Genomic DNA, 20,377 nt, shown 5'->3' on the forward strand with positions numbered 1-20,377 from the left:
AGGTCGTTAGAGACGTTTGAAGTTCTTAACCTTCTCCACCACTGAGCCCTTAACATTAAGCATGAGGTTAAAAAGAGATGTAGACTGAAATTCCTTTCTGTTTAGTCAAGCCTTTTGCCGAATGTTCCTGGAGGGATGAGCCATCCGGCCTGAAGGTGTCGCTAGTGCGCACGTTGACCACTAATGACAGCTCTTGCCGCCGCATCCGGTCTCGTTGGCTTCCGCCCCACAAGGTTATATAAATAGCCACTGAGCCTCGCCACTTCTCTCAGCTCTACTGTCATGCCGTTGTTCAGTTTGTCCAGAATCCTCACCGCCGCCACTCACCACCCGGCCTTGGCCGCCGTCTCCGCACGGGCCAGGTAAGCAGCGGGGCTGTTGCCGTGGTCACGGGGAATCTGAAGACCGCGCCCGTGACGCCGCTGATTTGGTTGAATACTCTTAAGTAAGACTGACCTTCTGACCCTGAAGGTAATTGTGTGGCGGGAATGGGGAAGCTCCCCCCCCCCTTCCCTTCACCACCCGGCCATCAGGCTGAACCTTCCTCTCTGTTGATTGGCAGAGCTACGATAGGTCCCGCCTTCCGCCTGCGACGCGAGGCTCCTGTCCTGGCTGCCGATTGGTGGAGAAGCGTGAGGCTGCCGACTACTGATGTCAGTCATCCGGGCCCGGTTAGGGACTAACTGGCCATTGGTGGAGAGGTACAGAGGTGCCGCTCCCCCACGCCGGTCCCAAGCGGCCCATGTACACCGTGCCCTTGAAGGAGCTAAAGGGCAGTAGAGGGGCGCAGGTGGCGGCTGTAGGGTGTTCCGGCCCGCCGTGGGGCCCACCTTTGGTCCTGCTGCCATCCCGGTTAGAGGGAGAGGTGGAGGTGAGGCGCTCGCTGGGAAGCGTCCGTTTCCTTCGGCGCCCTGGCCAGGGATCATGGCAGGGTGCCAGCCTACCCTTCTCCCACTTGGAATACTTGTGTCTGCGCAACACATACTGCCCCATTTACACTAAATCTCTATCTATACCTGATCCATAGCCCTCCACTCTGCATGTTTATGCCAGTCTAATGGCCTCTTGAACTCAGCTGAACTTTATAAAAGTAAAACACGTATGTGGTGGAAGTGTGCTGGCCAGCCAGCTACCTGGTGTGAGGACACCAATACCCCTGAGTGGAAAGCCCTGCAAAAGGCCCAGGACATCACAGGTAAAACCTTCCCCACTACCGAAGACATCTACGAGGAACACTGTTGTCAGAGACCAGCAGCCATCATCAAAGATGCACACCACTCAGCATGTGCTCTGTTTTCACTGCTGCCATCAGGAAAGAGATACAGGTGCCACAAGACTCGCACCATCAAGTCCAAGAACAGCTGTTACCCCTCCACCATCAAATACCACTGTATTGCACAGTTATCTGTTTACATCTGTACGTTGAGTATTTTTAAGTGGTAATTCTGCCTTGCTCAAAAGAATCTCAGGGTTGTGTGTAATGTTATGTATGTACTCTGACAATAAATCTGAAAGTCTTTAAACATTGTGGTTAAAGATAAAACACAATGATGGAGGTCAAAAACAATGTACTTAATATAGCAAAATTAAAGATACATAACCAATGTTGTGAGTTTCAGCCCTTCATCAAGATATCAGAGTTTCTCCAGCTTTGTGTCTTAACTTTGCATTCATTTAAACTGATGAACAGAAGTAATCACGAAGAAGATGTGAGAGACTGAGCCAAAATTCACTAATCATTGTCAAGTTGCTTCCAGAGAAATATCCTTTCATATGAATAGTTTTCACAACTCCCTGTTTTCTTACTTAGGGGAAACAAAACATGTTCAGAGAGTGGGAGGTTTGAGCTAGTGGAATTGTTCTATTGAACCAGTGCGGACTTGAAAGGCCGACATGGCCTGTTTCCGCTCCGTGAATGGTTATATGATTATATGATTTATTCCCATATCCCTCTAAACATTTCCTATATGCCTAAATGTCTGTCAAGCATTTTTCTGGCATCTTTTTCTCTCCCAGTCTTTATTCAAACACCTGCTTTTTGCTTGTACTTTGGCTCTGAAACGTCACTGATATATCTTTACCTTGTATGGACACTGAAGCCTGCTGAGTTCCTCCCTCATTTGATGTGTTTTTACTACAATCACAGTGTCTACGGACACTCATTCCACATACCCACTACAACCCACTGAAAATGTGGCTTTTCAGGTCCCCACTAAATCTTTCCCTTCAAATCTATACACTCTCATTTTGGACTTCACTATCTTAGAAAATAGATTTTCGACTTTATTGATGTCCCTCTTGATTTTATAAACTATTCTAAACTCATCACTCAGGCTCCCTCACTCCTGGGAAAACAGTCCCAACTTGTCCAGTCACTCCTGGCAACTCAAGCCCTCTTGTCCAGTTAGCTCCTTTTAGTGCAAAATCCATATCTATACTCCAATACAATACACAAAAGCAATAAATAAATGTTTTTTCCTGATTAGTGTTGCCTACTCCAATTGTTGTATGTACTCGTGTAATAGTTGAATTTTGGGAACCAATATTTCTGGTTAAAGTTCAGGTGAGGGTTCTACTTTTGACCGCATCATTCAAGAAGTCGGGAGCTTGGATGGCTGGGCGGCTGAGGCTTAGGAAAGAGTTTGTGCCCAGGGCATTGGGAGTGCGGATGGGAGGGCGGCCGGGGCTCAAGCGAGAGTCTGTGGTTGGGGCACTGGAAGCTCTGATGTTTGGGCGACCAGAGCAAAGATCTGTAGTTAGCCTGTCAGGAGATCTGGTGGGAAGGTGGCCTGGGCGAGGATCTGTTGTCAGGGAGTTTGTAGCATGGATTGGGGGGGGGAGCATCAGGAGCTGTGGTGTTCAGGCAGCCAGGGTGAACATCTGTTGTCGGGGTGTTGGGAGCTGGGATGGGTGGATGATTGCTTCATCCTTTAATTCTAAAGCCAGAGGAGTAGCTATTTTGATAAATAAAAAAAGTACCATTTATTTTGGATTATTTTTCTGCGAATGCTGGTAGAGTTTTAATGGTGAATTGTAAAATATTTTCGGAAACCTGGACTTTGATGAATGTTTATGCACCGAATGAGGATGAGGAAGCATTTATTACAGATACCTTTTAAAATTTGAACCATTCAAATGGAAATATCTTGGTAGGAGGGGATTTTAATTGCTGTCTGGATCCATTGTTGGATAAATCTCCAAAAATTGTGAAAAGAACCAAAATGGCAAAGAGAATAATTGAGGTGATGAAAGATTTAAATTTGGTGGAAATATTGGAGGAAATTGAATCCTACTAAAAAAGATTTTTCCTTTTATTCTGCTCGACATAATTTGTTTTCTAGAATTGATTTATTTTTAATTTCAGCTCAATTACAAGGTAGATTTACACATGCTGAGTATAAGAGTAGAACATTGATCATTTGCTGTTGTTGGGTTGTTTAGGTACTGAGAAGGTAGAAAATGCTTATCGTTGAAGATTTAATGAATTGTTATTTTAAAAAAAGCCTGAATTTGTTAAATATATTAGAGAACAAATTACTTTTTATTTACAAATGAATGAAGATTAAGTGCAGTGTAAGTTTGTGTTGAAAGGATATTTGAGAGGTCAGATTATTATACAGCAAAAGTTTTTAAAAAAACAATATTTGGTAGAGAGTCAAAATTTGAAAAAAGAAATTGAAATGTTAGAGAAAGAATTTCAGAAGAATTCTACTGAAGATTTTATATATAAAAAAAAGGAGTTACAGGCTCTGGGGATGCAGAGGACTGGTGCAGGGTACTAGAAAACAGAGACCACCACCCAATTGAGAAGGAGATAATCCTATGGGATAGTGACTTATGGCAGTGGACCAGTAAGGGGCTCTGCAGCTGAAGAACACCTAGGTGGCAGGCTGTTGGTGACGCAAGGCTAAGAATGCATGCGAGCTGCTGGCGACACGGTCATAGGGCTCACACCAGGCACAGACTGTTGACATGAGACTGGCTGAAGGGATACTGGAACCAGGATGCAAGGTGGGAAAAGGCTCCAAAGGGTCCTCGGGTGCAGAAGGCTTCCTGATTATGTTGGAGGTTTGGATCTGGAACTTGGGTTGCTGATGGTTTGGACTGATGTCTGTTTAGTTGCAGAAGCTATGGGATGCAGGAGACAAATCCATGGACACCCAGTGAAGGAAGGGGCTCTCTTTTGCTTCTCTTTCTCTGACTGTAAGGGGCGCTGAGCAATTTCTGCTGATGGCGATCCTTGACTAAATGCCATCTTGTTAATATTACATCTGTTTTATTGCATGACAATAAAAGAAACTTGAATTTGTAATATGATTCCATTTGGCCTGTCTAGATAATGCTAACTTTCGTCAATTGTTTTTATTGTGTTTCCCTTGCGTATCAACCTGCCATGGCAATTTAGAATTACCTATCAACCAGCATGTCTTTGCAATGTTGGAAACCTGGAGAAAACCCTTTCAGTCTTTCAGTTACTGGAACTACAAAACAGCTGCAGTCTAATATGGCAAAGGAAAAGGAATCTTTACAGAAAGGAGTCTAGCAAAAAGATGAAGTGGAGGATTAATCAAACGCAAGAGACAAAGGCAGCCACATTGGGGTACAATTAGTGTGGTGGTTAGCACAATGCTTTTACATCGCCACCGCCCTGGGAGCTGTCTGTAAGGAATTTTTGCATTCTCCCATGACCTGTGTGGATTTTCTCTGGGTGCTTCAATTTCCTCTCACCCTCCAAAACACATGGAGTGGGGGGGAGGTTGGTAGATTCATTGGGTCTAATTGGGCAGCACGGGTTTCATGGGCCAGAAGGGCTGTCAAAAGTCAGTGAGTGTAAGGGCACTTCATCTAATTAATCACAGCATGGTTGATGTTCTAATGCAGATGGAGGATGGAAACTTAAGATGCAAAACAAGTATGTTATGCCAAAACAAAGGAGACAGCAGTGAAAGGAGTTGGCTAGCATAGATTGGTTGTACAGGGTATATAGTGCAACAGTGAACGACTTTCAAAGAGTTTTATGCCAGGGGGAGTCAGTCATGGATAACCAAGGAAATAAAGGAGGGTATTAAATTAAAAGTTCATGTTTTCAAAGTGGCTTAGAGCATTGGGAAACTAGATTAGTAAACTTTTTTTTAAAAGCCAGAATAAAGTAAGAAAGTAAAACCAGTAAAAGTTTTTATAGATATATAAAGTTGAAAAGTTATTAAAGTAAACATGAATCCCTTGGAAGAATAATGATGGATAGTGCTAAATGGCTGAGGACTATCTTGTGTCGGTCTTTGTTGTGGAAGACACCATATAACCACTTGCAGCACAGAACAGGCCAGTTCGGCCCTACTAGTCCATGCTGTAACAAATCCCCACCCTCCTAGTGGAACATGGCAGCATACGGCTAGGTTAGTGGATGAATTTGCCCCGATTCACAAAAACATATTTCAGGATAATAAGCATTTTCAGAGGGTTAATGTGGAACAGATGAGTAAACTTGAAATTAAGTCTGTGGAGAATGTTAAGACAAAAGATGAAGGTAAGGTGGGAAAGGACAGAACTTCTGGATTTGTATGTCATTTTTGTAAGAAACCTGGTATTGTTATTATGAATTGTTTAGTGTTGAAATAAAGACGAGAAAAGGAGGTTTTACCAGAAGCACATATTCAGATGTTGAATTTAAGGAGAGCAGATGTTCCAAACCTACTAAGGGTGTTATAGATGTTTTCAAAACTATTGTATCAGAGGAATTGGTTTCAATAAAGGAGGTTCAATCACAGGTTCCAGTTAAAATTTCTAGAGATACTGGAGCTGCCTAGTCACTATTGTTGGAAAATGTTTTAACTCTGGATCAAAAGATTGACACAGAGAGACACCCGATTAGAGGTGTTGGAGGTGAGGTAGAGTTGATATCTCTTCACAACATAGTGCTGAATTCAGAATTAGTTAAAGGACCTGTTGTCGTAGGAGTAATTTCAAAGTTACCCATGCAGGGAGACTCGTTTTTATTAGGGAAGGATTTGACACAGGATAAATTTGGGTCAGTTTTGAAATTAACAAATCAGCCTAGTAAGGATGATGTTAAGGAGGATTGTGTGATATATCCTGTATGTGCTGTATCAAGGCCTTTGTCTAAGAAAATGATGAGAGCTGAGGAATAGTCTTGAAAGAGCAGGTAAATTGTCAAGGAAAGAGTTAATTCAGCAACAGGACAGATACAGATCTTATTGACTTAAGGGACAAAAAGCAGTAAATGAACAGGAGATTTAAAAAAAATGGCTTGTGGATATGCCTTGAAGGATGCATTGTTAATGAAACCTTATTATGAAGATGAGGGTAGTAGAGAACAATCTGTATCAGAGGTGTTAGTTGTTGACAGGGTTGAGGAAGTTATGGATCATAAGATTATGTAAACAGAATCTTGTGAGGGTAACCTTAAAGAAACCATGTGTGCCTGTCGAACTCAGCAATTTTGGAAAATTTGGAGGAAAAGTTAGGCCATCTTGAATCACCAGAACAGATGCAGTTGAAAGAATTAATTTTGAAATACACAAATTTGTTTCCTGATATGCCAAAAAGGACATGAGTGATTTACCATGATATGGGGCGTGGGAGAGGCAAATTCCATAAAACAACACCCATACAGATTAAACAATCAGAAGAGTAAAATCATGGATCAGGAGGTGAAATATATGTTGGAAAATTATATTACTAGACCTTCAAACTCAGATTGGAGTTCACTTTGTGTTCTGGTACCTAAACCAGATGGAACTGTTAGGTTCTGTACAGATTACAGGAAAGTTAATTCAGTAATTAAAACAGATGCTTATCCTGTTCTGAGAATAGATGACTTAATTGATAAAATTGGGAAAATTTCTTACTAAGGTGGATTTGTTGATGGGTAACTGGTGTGTGCCTCAAACTAAGAGAGGAAAGAATATTTTGGCTTTTGTAGCTCCATCCAGTTTATGAGTATAATATGTTACCTTTTGGCATGAAAAATGCCCCTGCAACTTCCAACAGATGATTAATTTGGTAATCCAAGGGTTGACACATACAGATGCTTATATTGATGATTTGGTTGCAAAAAGTGATACATGGGAAGAACATCTAAGAGAATTAGACAAATTGTTTGCAAGATTATCCAAAGCAAACTTAACTGTTAACTTAGCAAAAAGTAAATTTGGAAATGCTATTGTAACATACTTGGGTCATGTAGTTGGTCATGACCTAGTTGCATCTAGTCAAGCTAAGGTGAATGCAATTTCTGAATTTCTTATTCCTAATGGCAAGAAAGCAGTTAGAAGGTTTTTAGGAATGGCAGGATATTATAGGAAATTTTGCAGTAACTTTGCTGAAGTTGCTCTTCCTTTAACCAATCTTTTGAAGAAAGGGGAGAAATTTGTGTGTCAGACAGCATTGGAAAATTTAAAGGAGATGCTACACCATTACCGTTTTAAAATCTCCTGATATTGACAGACCATTTTCTTTAGCAGTGGATGCCAGCGCAGGTGCAGTTTTATTACAAAACCATAATGAAATTGACCATCCAATTGCCTACTTTTCAAAAAAATTCAATGTTTATCAAAGGAACTATTCCACTATTGAGAAGGAACTGTTGTCTATAATATTTGCTCTGCATAATTTTGATTTATACCTTAGTACCTCTCATGAACCAATTGTGATATTTACTGACCACAATCCTCTGGTGTTTTTAAATAAAATGAAGAATAAAAACAGAATGTTAAATTGGAGTTTAATATTGCAAGAATATAATCTGCAAATTAATCATATCAGAGGTACAAATAATCTTGTTTGTCAAGATGTTAAAATTGATCATGGATAAAAATATATATTCTCAACATTAGGTTACTTTATTATAACATTATATATATTGTGTATTATCTCTTTAGTGATTTTAAAGTCAATTTAGTTATAACTGAATTTTAACGTTAAAATTTCTTTGTGGGGGGGAAAGTGTGACAGATTATGTTGTATTTTATATTGGATACAGATATAGTTTAAAGGAGATAAATTTTGTCTGGTTTTTAGTGAAGGACACATACAAACATTTCAAAACAGATATCATTTAAAATGCTGGAGCTCTGCTCAAGCCAGACAGGCCTAGCTCCAAGTGCCTCTTTTACAAAAACTTTGAAGACTGCCCAAGGGACTTCACTAATGGATTGTTGTTTTGAAAAGCAACAGATGAAAGAACTCTGAGAATTAGGTTTGGAATTGCAGGCAATCTGAGTGCAGTTTGCTGTTCTAAGAGGGTTGTGTAGTTTTGCAAGCAAAGACCCCCAAAAAAAGTTTTCTCTGAGTGAGAGAGAGAGAGGGAATTGAGTTCTACAGTGCTAGAGGTTTGCAGTAGCAGCTGGGACTAGAACAGGACAAGCTGGCAAGCTTGTGGAAAACCCAATTTTGAAGACTGGTTGTGAGTTCTTAGTTCAGCCTGGTCAAAGCCCTTGTGGTCCATACAAGAGGAGAGGACTGGCTGCCTAATGTCTCGCTTGAAATAAGGGAAATAAAAGAAACTCTATGGTGACCAGAAGGAAAGAGGTTATCATCTAGAAAACCCTGATGGGGCAAGATTCTTCCACAAGACACTGACCTGGCTAATCAGAAGAAATCAGTTTGTGTCCAGTGACCAACAAATTTCTCTCTGAAAACTGACAAGAACCTTCCTGAGCAATAATCATTTACCTTTCAAGCACCAAAGCTAGGTGAACTTCATAAATGTTAAATTCTGTGTGCAGTATAAGAATTTCCTACAACCAATGAACTTGGAGGAATGAGAAGTGAGATTGAACTGTGAATCAAAGAATTTTTCTAAACTTTCACATACATTACATGCATGTGTGCTTAAAATTAGAAGGGGGTTATGTACCTATTAGTCAATGGTGATAAGATAAAGTTTGATCCTGTTTTCATGTTTAAAGATAATTAAAAGCAACTTTTGTTTTGTTGCTGCTGGGTTTTGGGATCCTCTGGGCTCATAACAGTGGTGTGCAAACTATTGGAGAGGATATTGGAGAGCATTTGGAGAAGTACAGTCTATTCAAGGATAATCAGCATGGCTTTGTGAAGGGAAAGTTGTGCCTCAAGCCTAATTGAGTTTTTTAAGGAGGTAACAAAAGAAACTGATGAGGGTAGGGCAGTAGATGTGGTCTATATGAATTTTAGCAAGGCATTTGATAAGGTCCCCCACGAGATACTCATCCAGAAAATCATGAGTCACAAGGATCAGTGGAACTTAGCTGCGTGGATTTTTTTTTAAATTGGCTTGTAGGGAGAAAGCAGAGAGTAGCAGTGAAAGGAAAGTATTCTGCATGGAGGTTGGTGACGAGTGGAGTACCACAAGGATCTGTTCTGGGACCCCTGCTCTTTGTGATTTTTATAAATGATCTGGATGAAGAGGTGGAAGGATGGGTCAGAAATTTGAGGATGACACGAAGGGTGGAGGAGTTGTGGATGGAGCTGAAAGTTGTAGGTTACTGGAGGATATAGACAGGATTCAGAATTGGGCAGAAAAGTGGCAGATGGCATCCAATCCAGATCATATATTTTGGAATGACAACCCAGAAGGCTGAGTACAGAGTTAATGGTCAGTTACTTAACAGTGTGGATGAATAGAGGGACCTTGGGGTTGTTATGTAGGCCTATGGCATGCTGGGCTGCATTAATTGGGGGATTGAATTAAAGAGTAGAGAGGTCATGTTACAACTCTACAAATCTCTGGTGAGACCACACTGAAGAGTATTGTGTTCAGTTCTGGTCACCTCGTTACAGGAAGGATGTGAAAGCTATGGAGATAGTGCAGAGGAGATTTACCAGGATGTTACGTCTCCAGAATGGAGGACCATCGCCTTCCCAAGATCGTGTTATATGGCGAGCTCTCCACTGGCCACCGTGACAGAGGTGCACCAAAGAAAAGGTACAAGGACTGCCTAAAGAAATCTCTTGGTGCCTGCCACATTGACCACCGCCAGTGGGCTGATATCGCCTCAAACCGTGCATCTTGGCGCCTCACAGTTTGGCGGGCAGCAACCTCCTTTGAAGAAGACCGCAGAGCCTACCTCACTGACAAAAGGCAAAGGAGGAAAAACCCAACACCCATCCCCAACCAACCAATTTTCCCCTGCAACCGCTGCAATCGTGTCTGCCTGTCCCGCATCGGACTTGTCAGCCACAAACGAGTCTGCAGCTGACGTGGACTTTTTACCCCCTCCATAAATCTTTGTCCGCGAAGCCAAGCCAAAGAAAAAACCTGGATTGGAGCTGGGAGTTCTCTTTGGAACATAGAAGGATGAAAGGCAACCAAACAGAGGTCTGCGAGATTATGAGAGGCATAGATAAGGTGGAAAGCCAGTGACTGTTTCCCAGGGCAGGAATGGCAAACACCTGAGGACATGAGTACTAAGTAAAGGGGGAATGTTGGGGGAGACATCAGGGGTAAGTTTTGTACACAGAGTTGTGTGTGCCTGGAGTGTCTTGCCAGGGATAGTGTAGGTTGAAACATTAGGGGTACATGAATGGAAGAAATATAGCGAGTTGTTAGGTTTTTTTAATGAATATATGGGTTGGCAACATCTGTTCTTCAGTGTTCTATGTACGTGATCCTTTCTGCATTAATTTGTCACTTTGTAATTACTCAGTTCTACTTCCCTAGTTGTCCAATTGATAGAAAGGTGTGCATGGTGTTTACTTGGAGATTGTAAATGCTAATTATAAAACAAGCAAACTCCTTGTAATGGTGCAATTATTTGCTGAAATTTATGCATTTTTATAGTGAAATTTAAAGAGAAATTATTGCTAAAATTTATTTCCTAATAATCTTTCAGCTCTGTGTGGACACATGTGGAAATGGGGCCCCCTGATCCAATTCTTGGGGTTACTGAAGCTTTCAAGCGTGACAATAATCCCAAGAAGATGAATTTGGGTGTTGGTGCATACCGAGATGACAGCGGGAAGCCATTTGTTCTAAACTCTGTCCGAAAAGTGAGTCAGAGTGTGATACTTTTGTTTTTGATGGGTGTTGCCATGAAGAAGTACCAAAGGTCCTTTGACACTGAACAACACTGGAAGGAGTGGGGAAAAAAGTCAGCAAGTTCTGTGATTGTAGTTAATAACGAGAAAGCAAAAGAATCCTTGTGGAGAACATGGTGAGAGAAGTGTAGTCGAAGAAATGGGGCGTTGGTGGGTTTGTAGAAAATGTCTGTTGGGGGAGCCTGGGAAAAGAAATAAATAAAATTTAAAAATCAAAATTCTGAACACCTGTGATGAGAGGAACTGAAACTGCACCTTGGGTTAGTGGGATGTTGCTCAATTTAAATTTCCCTCTGATGATGGTCGTGAGACTGAACCACTCTGAAATGAATCAAATGCCTTTGAGAAACACAAGCTGAAGGGGCTGGAATCCTGAGCAGACAAATTTGGTTTTGATCCTTTATCAAGACAAAACTAAAAAGGCTAAATTACATCTTAAAGGGGGAATAGAAGCTGGAGGAGGGGCCTAGAGGTGATGGGGTATAGGACAGGAAGTGTGGAAAGTGAAGAAACAAGAATAGGGAAAGACCATCAGGAAGGTGTTTGGGGGGTGGGGCAAGAAAAGTTGGGGTGGCACAAGAAAAGTTGGGGTGGCACAGCTAGCGTAATGGTTAGTGCAATGCTGTTACAGTCCCAGTGATTGGGACTGGGGTTCAAATCCTACGCTGTCTAAGAAGTTTGCGTGTTCTCCCCGTGTTAGCGTCACTTTCCTCTGAGTGCTCTGGTTTCCTCCCACCCTCCAAAACATATGAGGGCTGTAAGTTAATAGGATGCAATTGGGCAGCACAGACTCGAGGGCTGAAAGGGCCTGTTACCGTGCTGTTTATCTAAATTTTAAATTCAAATTTTAAAATATTAAGAATAGGGTAGGCGTAGGACCACTCTGATGTATACTTGTACCCAGACCATTTTCCTGCGGATATGTACCTATTGTTTTGATGTTCTTGACAGGCTGAGAGTCAAATTGCAGCAAAGAAAATGGACAAGGAGTATCTCCCTATTGGTGGCTTGGCAGATTTCAACAAGGCCTGTGCAGAGCTAGCTCTCGGGAACAGCAGTGAAGTCATCAAGAGTGGAAGGGTAAATAACTTTTTTTCCAATAATTTGGGCTGGACAAGCAGGAAAGCAGCAATTCTGGGCAGAATAAATTGAGCAGTTGCTGAGGACATCGTCCCATTGAGTGGGGAAATTGAGACAGTTCTTTTATTTAAGCTGTGGAATGTAGGCTTGATAAATGTATCCAGTTAATATGATTGTATAATAGAAACCAGTGATGCTGATCCAGGTACCAGAATGAAGTCATTGACATAGTTTATTCTTGATTTAAACAGGGAATGTTTACCATTTTTCCATTTACAGGGAACATTGGAATAACATTTAAAAGTTTGAGCAGATTGCAGGGCTTGTGAAAATTACGCCAAAAACATACATATTTTCATTGGGGATAACGTGACCCATTTTAAAAAGGCTTAGAGCAGCAAGCCATGTACATACCAGCTCTTTATCCAAAGAGCTGTGAGGATGAAAGATTAACCATATAACCACTTACAGCACAGGACAGGCCAGTTCAGCCCTACTAGTCCATGCCGTAGCAAATCCCCACCCTCCTAGTCCCACTAGAGGTCCATACCCCTCTAGTCCCCTCCTATCCATGTAACGATCCAGTCTTTCCTTAAATGTAACCAATGATCCCGGCTCGACCACGTCTGCCGGAAGCTCATTCCACATCCCTACCACCCTCTGCGTAAAGAAATTTCCCCTCATGTTCCCCTTATAATTTTCCCCTTCAATCTTAAACCATGTCCTCTAGTTTGAATCTCCCCCTTTCTTAATTGAAAAAGCCTATCCACATTTACTCTGACCCTTTTAAAATCTTAAACACCTCTATCAAGTCCCCTCTCAATCTTCTACGCTCCAGAGAAAAAAGCCCCAGTCTGCACAACCTTTCCCTGTAACTCAGACCCTGAAATCCTGTCAACATTCTCGTGAACCTTCTCTGCACTCTCTCTATTTTGTTTATATCTTTCCTATAATTTGGTGACCAAAACTGTGCACAGTACTCCAAATTTGGCCTCACCAATGCCTTGTACAATTTCATCATAACCTCCCTACTCTTGAATTCAATATCCGATTTATGAAGGCCAACTTTCCAAATGCCTTCTTCACCACACCATCTACCTGAGTATCAGCCTTGAGGGTACTATTTAAGTTCAAAGTTTCTACAGATTGGGAAGTAAATGAAGAGGTCGCTCATCAATCATTAACACTGAAGATTCTGGTGAGGGAAGAGGGGGCATGTAAAGAGAATAAAAGGTATGGAAATTGACTCAGCTTTCTCCATGATACAACTAATTTTAATGAATCTTGTGCAGTCATAATGTATATTCACTCTAATAATATTATTGAGAGTGAAACAAAATTTGGATTAATATAGTTACACTATATAGTGCACCAAGAGCTACAAATTAATGTACTACTTCTTACAAAAGCAGTCTGTTGCTGCATAATATGGTCTTGTGGTATTGTTAATGAAGTACAGAAGATCATTAAAACGGGAGAGAAGATTGCTCGGCTCTCCCTTTCCTCTTATGATGACATTCACCAAGACCACTTGCTTAAATAGGGTCCAAAGAATAATTGAGAACCTTTTCCATCCATCACACAGTATCTTTGACCCACTGCCATCAGGAAAGAGGTACAGGAGCATTAAAATCAGGACGGCCAGGTTGGGAAATAGCTTCTTCCTGCAGGCTGTAAGATTCATGAACCTTGGGTCTCTTTCAAATGAAGCGCAAATTATTCCAAGATATTTGTATATATTTGTTTTATATTATGTATTTATGTAGGTGTTTTGTGTGTGTGTGTGTATTATGAGCGCGCGCTTGAGCACACCATGGTCTGGGGAAACACTGTTGCATCTGGCTGTCTATTTACAGTTGGATCATAATAAACTTGAGGAGCATTGATTAATTGCGAGGGAGTATAAGAGTCAGATTAAATGAGTCATTTTTAGTTTGCAGGCTGTGGTGTGGTGCTGCAGAAATCAGGCTGAGGGCATCGGCTATTTATAATGATTTACTAAGAGTTGGCCAAAGGGATGAGGTGAAATGTATCCAAATTCACTCAAGATACAATGATGGTTAGGAAAGAAAGTTGCAGGTATAATGAATCTAAAAGAAACCAGATAAAGATCGATTAACTGAGTGGGCAAAAGTATGCCAGATTGAGCCTAATATGCAGAAATACAAGCTCCACACTTTGGAAAGGTAGAAAACTGAAATATTATTCATAGTGAATGCTGGTGTTCAGGATCTCTTTCAAAACAAAGTTAGCTTGCTGCATCTAATTAGAAAGGTAGCTGAGTTATAAAATGTCGATGAGTTTTGCTGAAGCTGTGTAGCATCTGGAGTACTGGGTACAGTCATGGTCTCATTGAAAGAAGGGTATACTTGTCTTGTGAGAGCACAGTTATGACTCACCAGATTGATTCTAGATCTGAAGACAAATTGAGCAGACTTTGCTGAGTTTCGGACAGGAGAGGTAGTCTTGTTGAAACGTGCAAAATTCTGAGGGCCCTTGATAGTCAATGTGATGAGAAGGTTTCTGCCTGATGAATGACGAGAGCATCAGATAAGGGGACACTGGATCTGGAGTTCTCTGGCCTGGAGTGCTGTGGAGAATGAGTCTAAGTATATTCACGGCTGAGTGTGCAACTCCAGGGATCAAGCAGGAAAACGAGGCTAAGACCCAATCATATAGAACAGCAGGGCAAGTTCAAGAGGGGAAATTGCATTTCTGGGACGAGCATTGTTTTAGGAACAATGCACAAGGCTAGAGTGTTGGAGGAACTCAGCAGGTCAGGCAACATTCATGGAAAGCAACAGGCAACTGAAATTTTGACCCTGAGACAAACAACAGAATAAGATGGGGAGGGGGGGGGGGTGGAGGACAAGCATACAAGTAACAGGTGAAATGCTGGGGAGGGGAGAAAGAAGAAGAGCTAAGCAGTAGTGGGGTAGAGGATTGTGATAGGAAGAAAGAAGGGAGTGAAGAACTGGAAGAAGGAAGGTGTGGGTGACAGACAAGGGAAAGAGAAGATATAAGAGTCCAAGGAAACGAGCGCTTGCGGCTTTTGAAGCCTATATGGAGATTAATGATGAGCAGAAGAAAAGCCACAAGTGTGACTTTAAATTTGAGATTTGGGGCAAAGAGTGAAGGTGAAGAGAGTTGGGGCGAGGGGCGAGGGGCGAAGGGAGTTGGGGCGAGGGGCGAAGGGAGTTGGGGCGAGGGGCGAAGGGAGTTGGGGCGAGGGGCGAAGGGAGTTGGGGCGAGGGGCGAAGGGAGTTGGGGCGAGGGGCGAAGGGAGTTGGGGCGAGGGGCGAAGGGAGTTGGGGCGAGGGGCGAAGGGAGTTGGGGCGAGGGGCGAAGGGAGTTGGGGCGAGGGGCGAAGGGAGTTGGGGCGAGGGGCGAAGGGAGTTGGGGCGAGGGGCGAAGGGAGTTGGGGCGAGGGGCGAAGGGAGTTGGGGCGAGGGGCGAAGGGAGTTGGGGCGAGGGGCGGAGTTGGGGCGAGGGGCGAAGGGAGTTGGGGCGAGGGGCGAAGGGAGTTGGGGCGAGGGGCGAAGGGAGTTGGGGCGAGGGGCGAAGGGAGTTGGGGCGAGGGGCGAAGGGAGTTGGGGCGAGGGGCGAAGGGAGTTGGGGCGAGGGGCGAAGGGAGTTGGGGCGAGGGGCGAAGGGAGTTGGGGCGAGGGGCGAAGGGAGTTGGGGCGAGGGGCGAAGGGAGTTGGGGCGAGGGGCGAAGGGAGTTGGGGCGAGGGGCGAAGGGAGTTGGGGCGAGGGGCGAAGGGAGTTGGGGCGAGGGGCGAAGGGAGTTGGGGCGAGGGGCGAAGGGAGTTGGGGCGAGGGGCGAAGGGAGTTGGGGCGAGGGGCGAAGGGAGTTGGGGCGAGGGGCGAAGGGAGTTGGGGCGAGGGGCGAAGGGAGTTGGGGCGAGGGGCGAAGGGAGTTGGGGCGAGGGGCGAAGGGAGTTGGGGCGAGGGGCGAAGGGAGTTGGGGCGAGGGGCGAAGGGAGTTGGGGCGAGGGGCGAAGGGAGTTGGGGCGAGGGGCGAAGGGAGTTGGGGCGAGGGGCGAAGGGAGTTGGGGCGAGGGGCGAAGGGAGTTGGGGCGAGTAGCTTCATTGCTCTTGTTTTATTGATAGCTCCTCCCTCTACATCCATGTGTGTGGGTCTTGCTCCCTCCCTCTTCTCCCCTGACCTGTGGGTATAGAATGTTTTCAAATGAACAGTCATTAATTTGAGCATCCTTTTGATTTCAGTACATCACTGTGCAAACCATTTCTGGAACTGGATCTCTGAGGGTTGGTGCTAGTTTTTTGGTAAGTGGCAGCAGCTTCTGCCAGAGTAAATCTTGTTCCAGGGTTTTTATAACAAATGAACACGTCTTGCTCTTTCCACCTTAACTACAGGTACATTGTGCTGCTGAGGGTTTCTTGTATGGTTTTTCAACAAATATCCTCAGGATCTCAAAATTGTGGCAAACCTTCCCTCAAATTTTACTCCCTTATACAGCCAGCTTTCTGGGCCTCAAATCTCCCACATTAGTTCCTAACTCTGCTTCCTGTTATTTAATTATTTAGAAGAATTGACCGGCCCTCTGCTGTTTAGGAAAACATTTAGAAATTTATTAGATTTTTTAACAAAATTTTTGTTTTCACTATCTTGATAAATGATTATGATTGAAAGCCTCACATTTGCCAGCAGATCATTTTTAGTGTTTTGTAAACATTTTTATTTTATGGTGTATATTAATTGGATGTAAATTGGGTGGCATGGACTTGTGTTTGAAATGGCCAGTTACCATGCTGTATGTCTAAATTTGTTTAAAATTATATCTCTGTGCTGTATATTATGCTTCTATGTGTGCGCACCGTGGTCTGGAGAAATGTTGTTTCAACTGGTAGTATATGTATGATAATAAACTTGAACTGCATGTAACAGTAGGGACTTGGTAGAAGGATCAAGTCTGAGGACAGGCCCCACATCAGGCAGCCTCTCTCTTCAGTAAGATCTTATTGCTCCACTTCTCGTTTTCTTCCTCCTGTAACCTTTAAAAGTTAATCACTAGAATATGATACAGAATATTAATTGGCTGGTAGCCAATGGTGAGAGTGAGGTGTGGAGCATAGTGAAACAGAAGACCACCTGTTTGCTGAATTAAGTGCCTCAAGAGTAGTTATAGGCCATAAGTGTAGAATAACAGCCCCTCACCGATGTGTCACATTAATATTTCCATTTACAGCACCGGTTCTACAACAACAGCCGCGAGGTCTATCTGCCTAAACCTTCCTGGGGAAACCACACACCCATCTTCAGGGATGCTGGCTTTGAAGTTAAAGGTTATCGCTATTACGATCCGAAGACCTGTGGTTTTGATTTTACAGGAGCAATGGAGGACATTTCGGTGAGTGTTTGGTTAACTCAATCATAAGTATAATGCTGATGAAGTCTGTAATTGTACATTAGTTTAATATACCACCTAATAGCAATGGGAAAGTTTGTTAATCATTAAATCTTAATTATGAACAATAGAACATTGCAGAAACAGGTCCTTTGGCCCATCTAGTCTTTGCAGATTTAGTCCCATTGATGTGAAGCCTTCAGGGCAGCTCAGATAGTGTAGCAGTTAGCGCAATGCTGTTACAGTGCCAGCGATTGGGACAGGGGTTTGAATCCCGCACTGTCTGTAAGGAGTTTGTTCTTCTTAAGCCTGTGTGGGTTTTTCCCGGGGTCTCCAGTTTCCTCCCACCCTTGGATGTAATTGGGCAGCACAAGATTTGTGGGCCAAAAGGGACTGCTACCCACAGATGAAGAACCCTCCCATCCATGTACCTACCTAAATATTTCTTAAATGTTAAAATCGAGCCATCATTCACTTCAGCTAGCAGCTTGTTCCACACTCCCACCACTCTGTGTGAAGAAGTTTTCCCCAAATGTTCCCTTTAAACATTTCACCTTTAACCTATGACCTCTAGTTCTTGTCTCCCCTAACCTCACTGTTAAAAAAAAAACCTGCTCTTGCATTTGCCCTTTATATACTCCATGTAATTATTTATACCTCTTTTAAATCTCCCCCCATTCTCTGATGCTCCAGGGAACAAAGTACTAACCTAATTAACCTTGCCCTGTAACTCAGCTCCTCAAGTCCCAGCAACATCCTTGTAAATCATCTCTGTATTCTTTCAATATTATTGATATCTTTCCTGTAGTTAGGTGACTAAAATTGCACACAATGCTCCAAATTGGGCCTCAGCAGTGTTTTATACAATTTAATCATGACATCCCAACTTCTAGACTCAATACTTTGATGCATGAAAGGCAATGTGCCAAAATCTCTCTTTATGACCCTATATCCCTGTGACACCACATTCAGGGAATTATGTATGTTTTCCCAGATCCTTCTGTTCTGCCACACTCCTCAGTGCCTTCCCATTTACTGCCCCCACCCCATGGACTTTCTCCTGTACCAAACCATGTGTGGCGGTGGGGGGGGGGGGGGGGGCACCAGGCTATCTACGACGAATTGGCCATGTGACAGATTATGTTATATTATGTATAGATATGTTTAAAAGGAGATAAATTGTGGGGGGTTTTTAGTGTAGGTCACAAACAAATAAAAATAGTTCAAAACAGATCTCTTATAAAATACAAGAGCTTGGCTCAAGCCAGACAGTCCAAGCTCCGAGTGCCTTTGCAAAAACTTTGAAGAATGCCTATAGAGACTTCATAAATAAGTGTTAATTGGACATTCTGTGGAGTTATGGATTATTGTTTTGAAAGCAACAGATGAATGGACTCAGAAGATTGGGTCCGGTTCCGCAGTTTGTCTGTCAATGCAGTTTGCTGTTCTAAGAGGGTAGTTTTCTCCTGTGTGAGAGTACTACAGTTCAGCAGCAGCATCAGGGAGTGGAACATGACAAGCTGGCAAGCTTGTGGATAAACCCCATTTTGAAGACGGGTTGTGAATTCTTAGTTCAGCCTGTTCAAAGACCTTATAGACCATACAAGAGGAGATGGCTGGCTGTATAATGTTTCACCTGAGATAAGGAAAACAGAAAACTCTGTGGTGACCTGAAAGAAAGAAATTATCATCTTGAAAACCCTGATGGGGCAAGTTTCTTCGGCAAGACACTGAAATGGCTGATCAGGAGGAATCAGTTAGTGTCCAACGAACAACAAATCTTTCTCTAAAAACTGACAAGAACCTTCCTGAGCAGTAACCATTTACCTCTTGAGCACCAAAGCTTGGTGAAGATTCATAAATGTTAAATTCAGTGCCTGAATTTCCTGGAGGAGTGAGAAGTGAGATTGGACTGTGAATCAAATAATTTTTCTGAACTCACACACACATATACGTGTGCTTAGAATTAGAAGGGGGTTAAGTTAATAGTAATGAGTTAAAGTTTGATCCTGTTTTCATGTTTAAAGAAAATTAAAAGCAACTTTTGTTTGTCACCATTTGTCTTAGTGAATTTAGAGAGTTATGAGGTAGGGAGGGTTTAGTTTTTTGGGTAGGTCAGCGCAACATCGTGGCTGAAGGGCCTGTACTGTGCTGTTCTATGTTCAATGGATAGATTCAGAGTTGATATTGCTGCAAATCACAAAATCAAAATATTGCAGTGGTATGGGTTTCAAACATTTGTTCTTTTGCAGTTGCAGAAGGTGTATGGGTATTTTAATTTGTATCCTTCCTGTATTCTTGCAGAAAATCCCAGAGCAGGCGATCATCCTGTTCCATGCCTGTGCTCACAATCCCACAGGAGTAGACCCAAAGCCAGAGCAGTGGAAGGAGCTGGCAGCTGCTGTTAAGGTAAGCTGTTGCCTTTGTGCAGTCTTTAAGTGTTGGGTTTTGAAACCAAACCCACTTTTCCACCATAATTATAGTGAACAAAGCAAAATAATGGGGCTCCTGTATAAACCCAGTATTTAGTGGGAGGCATATTCTTTCATTTTAGAAAGGTATAACTCATATTTTGTTTAATGAAGGTTAATCAGACTCTAAAGTTAATCAGACTGTCTTCTTTCCAGCAAAGAAACCTCTTCCCATTCTTTGACATGGCTTATCAGGGATTTGCCAGTGGAGATGCTGACCGGGATGCGTGGGCCATGCGCTATTTCATTGACCAGGGCATGAGCTTGGTTCTCTCGCAATCCTTTGCAAAGAACATGGGATTATACGGTAAGCAAATGGCTCCAAATGTTTTCTAGCTGCTCGATGCTGTTCATTTATGTATACAACACTCTGAAGTGGGACCAGTCCCCAAACCACTTGCAAGGATTACTTTGAGT

General features: G+C 42.8%; 1 protein-coding gene across 2 annotated transcripts in view; it reads left to right on the plus strand.

Annotated features, from left to right (window-relative positions):
- Positions 1-232: 232 nt before the first annotated feature.
- got2a (glutamic-oxaloacetic transaminase 2a, mitochondrial) overlaps positions 233-20,377 on the plus strand; it is a 43,346-nt gene continuing 23,201 nt past the window's right edge. The window contains exons 1-7 of one of the 2 annotated variants that reach the window (XM_069900945.1): positions 233-362; positions 10,833-10,989; positions 11,989-12,117; positions 16,348-16,407; positions 17,331-17,492; positions 19,794-19,898; positions 20,117-20,267. In XM_069900945.1, coding sequence (XP_069757046.1) covers positions 283-362; positions 10,833-10,989; positions 11,989-12,117; positions 16,348-16,407; positions 17,331-17,492; positions 19,794-19,898; positions 20,117-20,267 — 844 coding nt within the window. In that variant the 5' untranslated portion in view covers positions 233-282. Of the gene's footprint in view, positions 363-402; positions 472-10,832; positions 10,990-11,988; positions 12,118-16,347; positions 16,408-17,330; positions 17,493-19,793; positions 19,899-20,116; positions 20,268-20,377 lie in introns of those variants that run through there. The other variant, XM_069900946.1, reaches the window with a different exon arrangement.

The sequence above is a fragment of the Narcine bancroftii genome, chromosome 10 (assembly GCF_036971445.1).
Source record: "Narcine bancroftii isolate sNarBan1 chromosome 10, sNarBan1.hap1, whole genome shotgun sequence".
NCBI lineage: Eukaryota > Metazoa > Chordata > Chondrichthyes > Torpediniformes > Narcinidae > Narcine > Narcine bancroftii.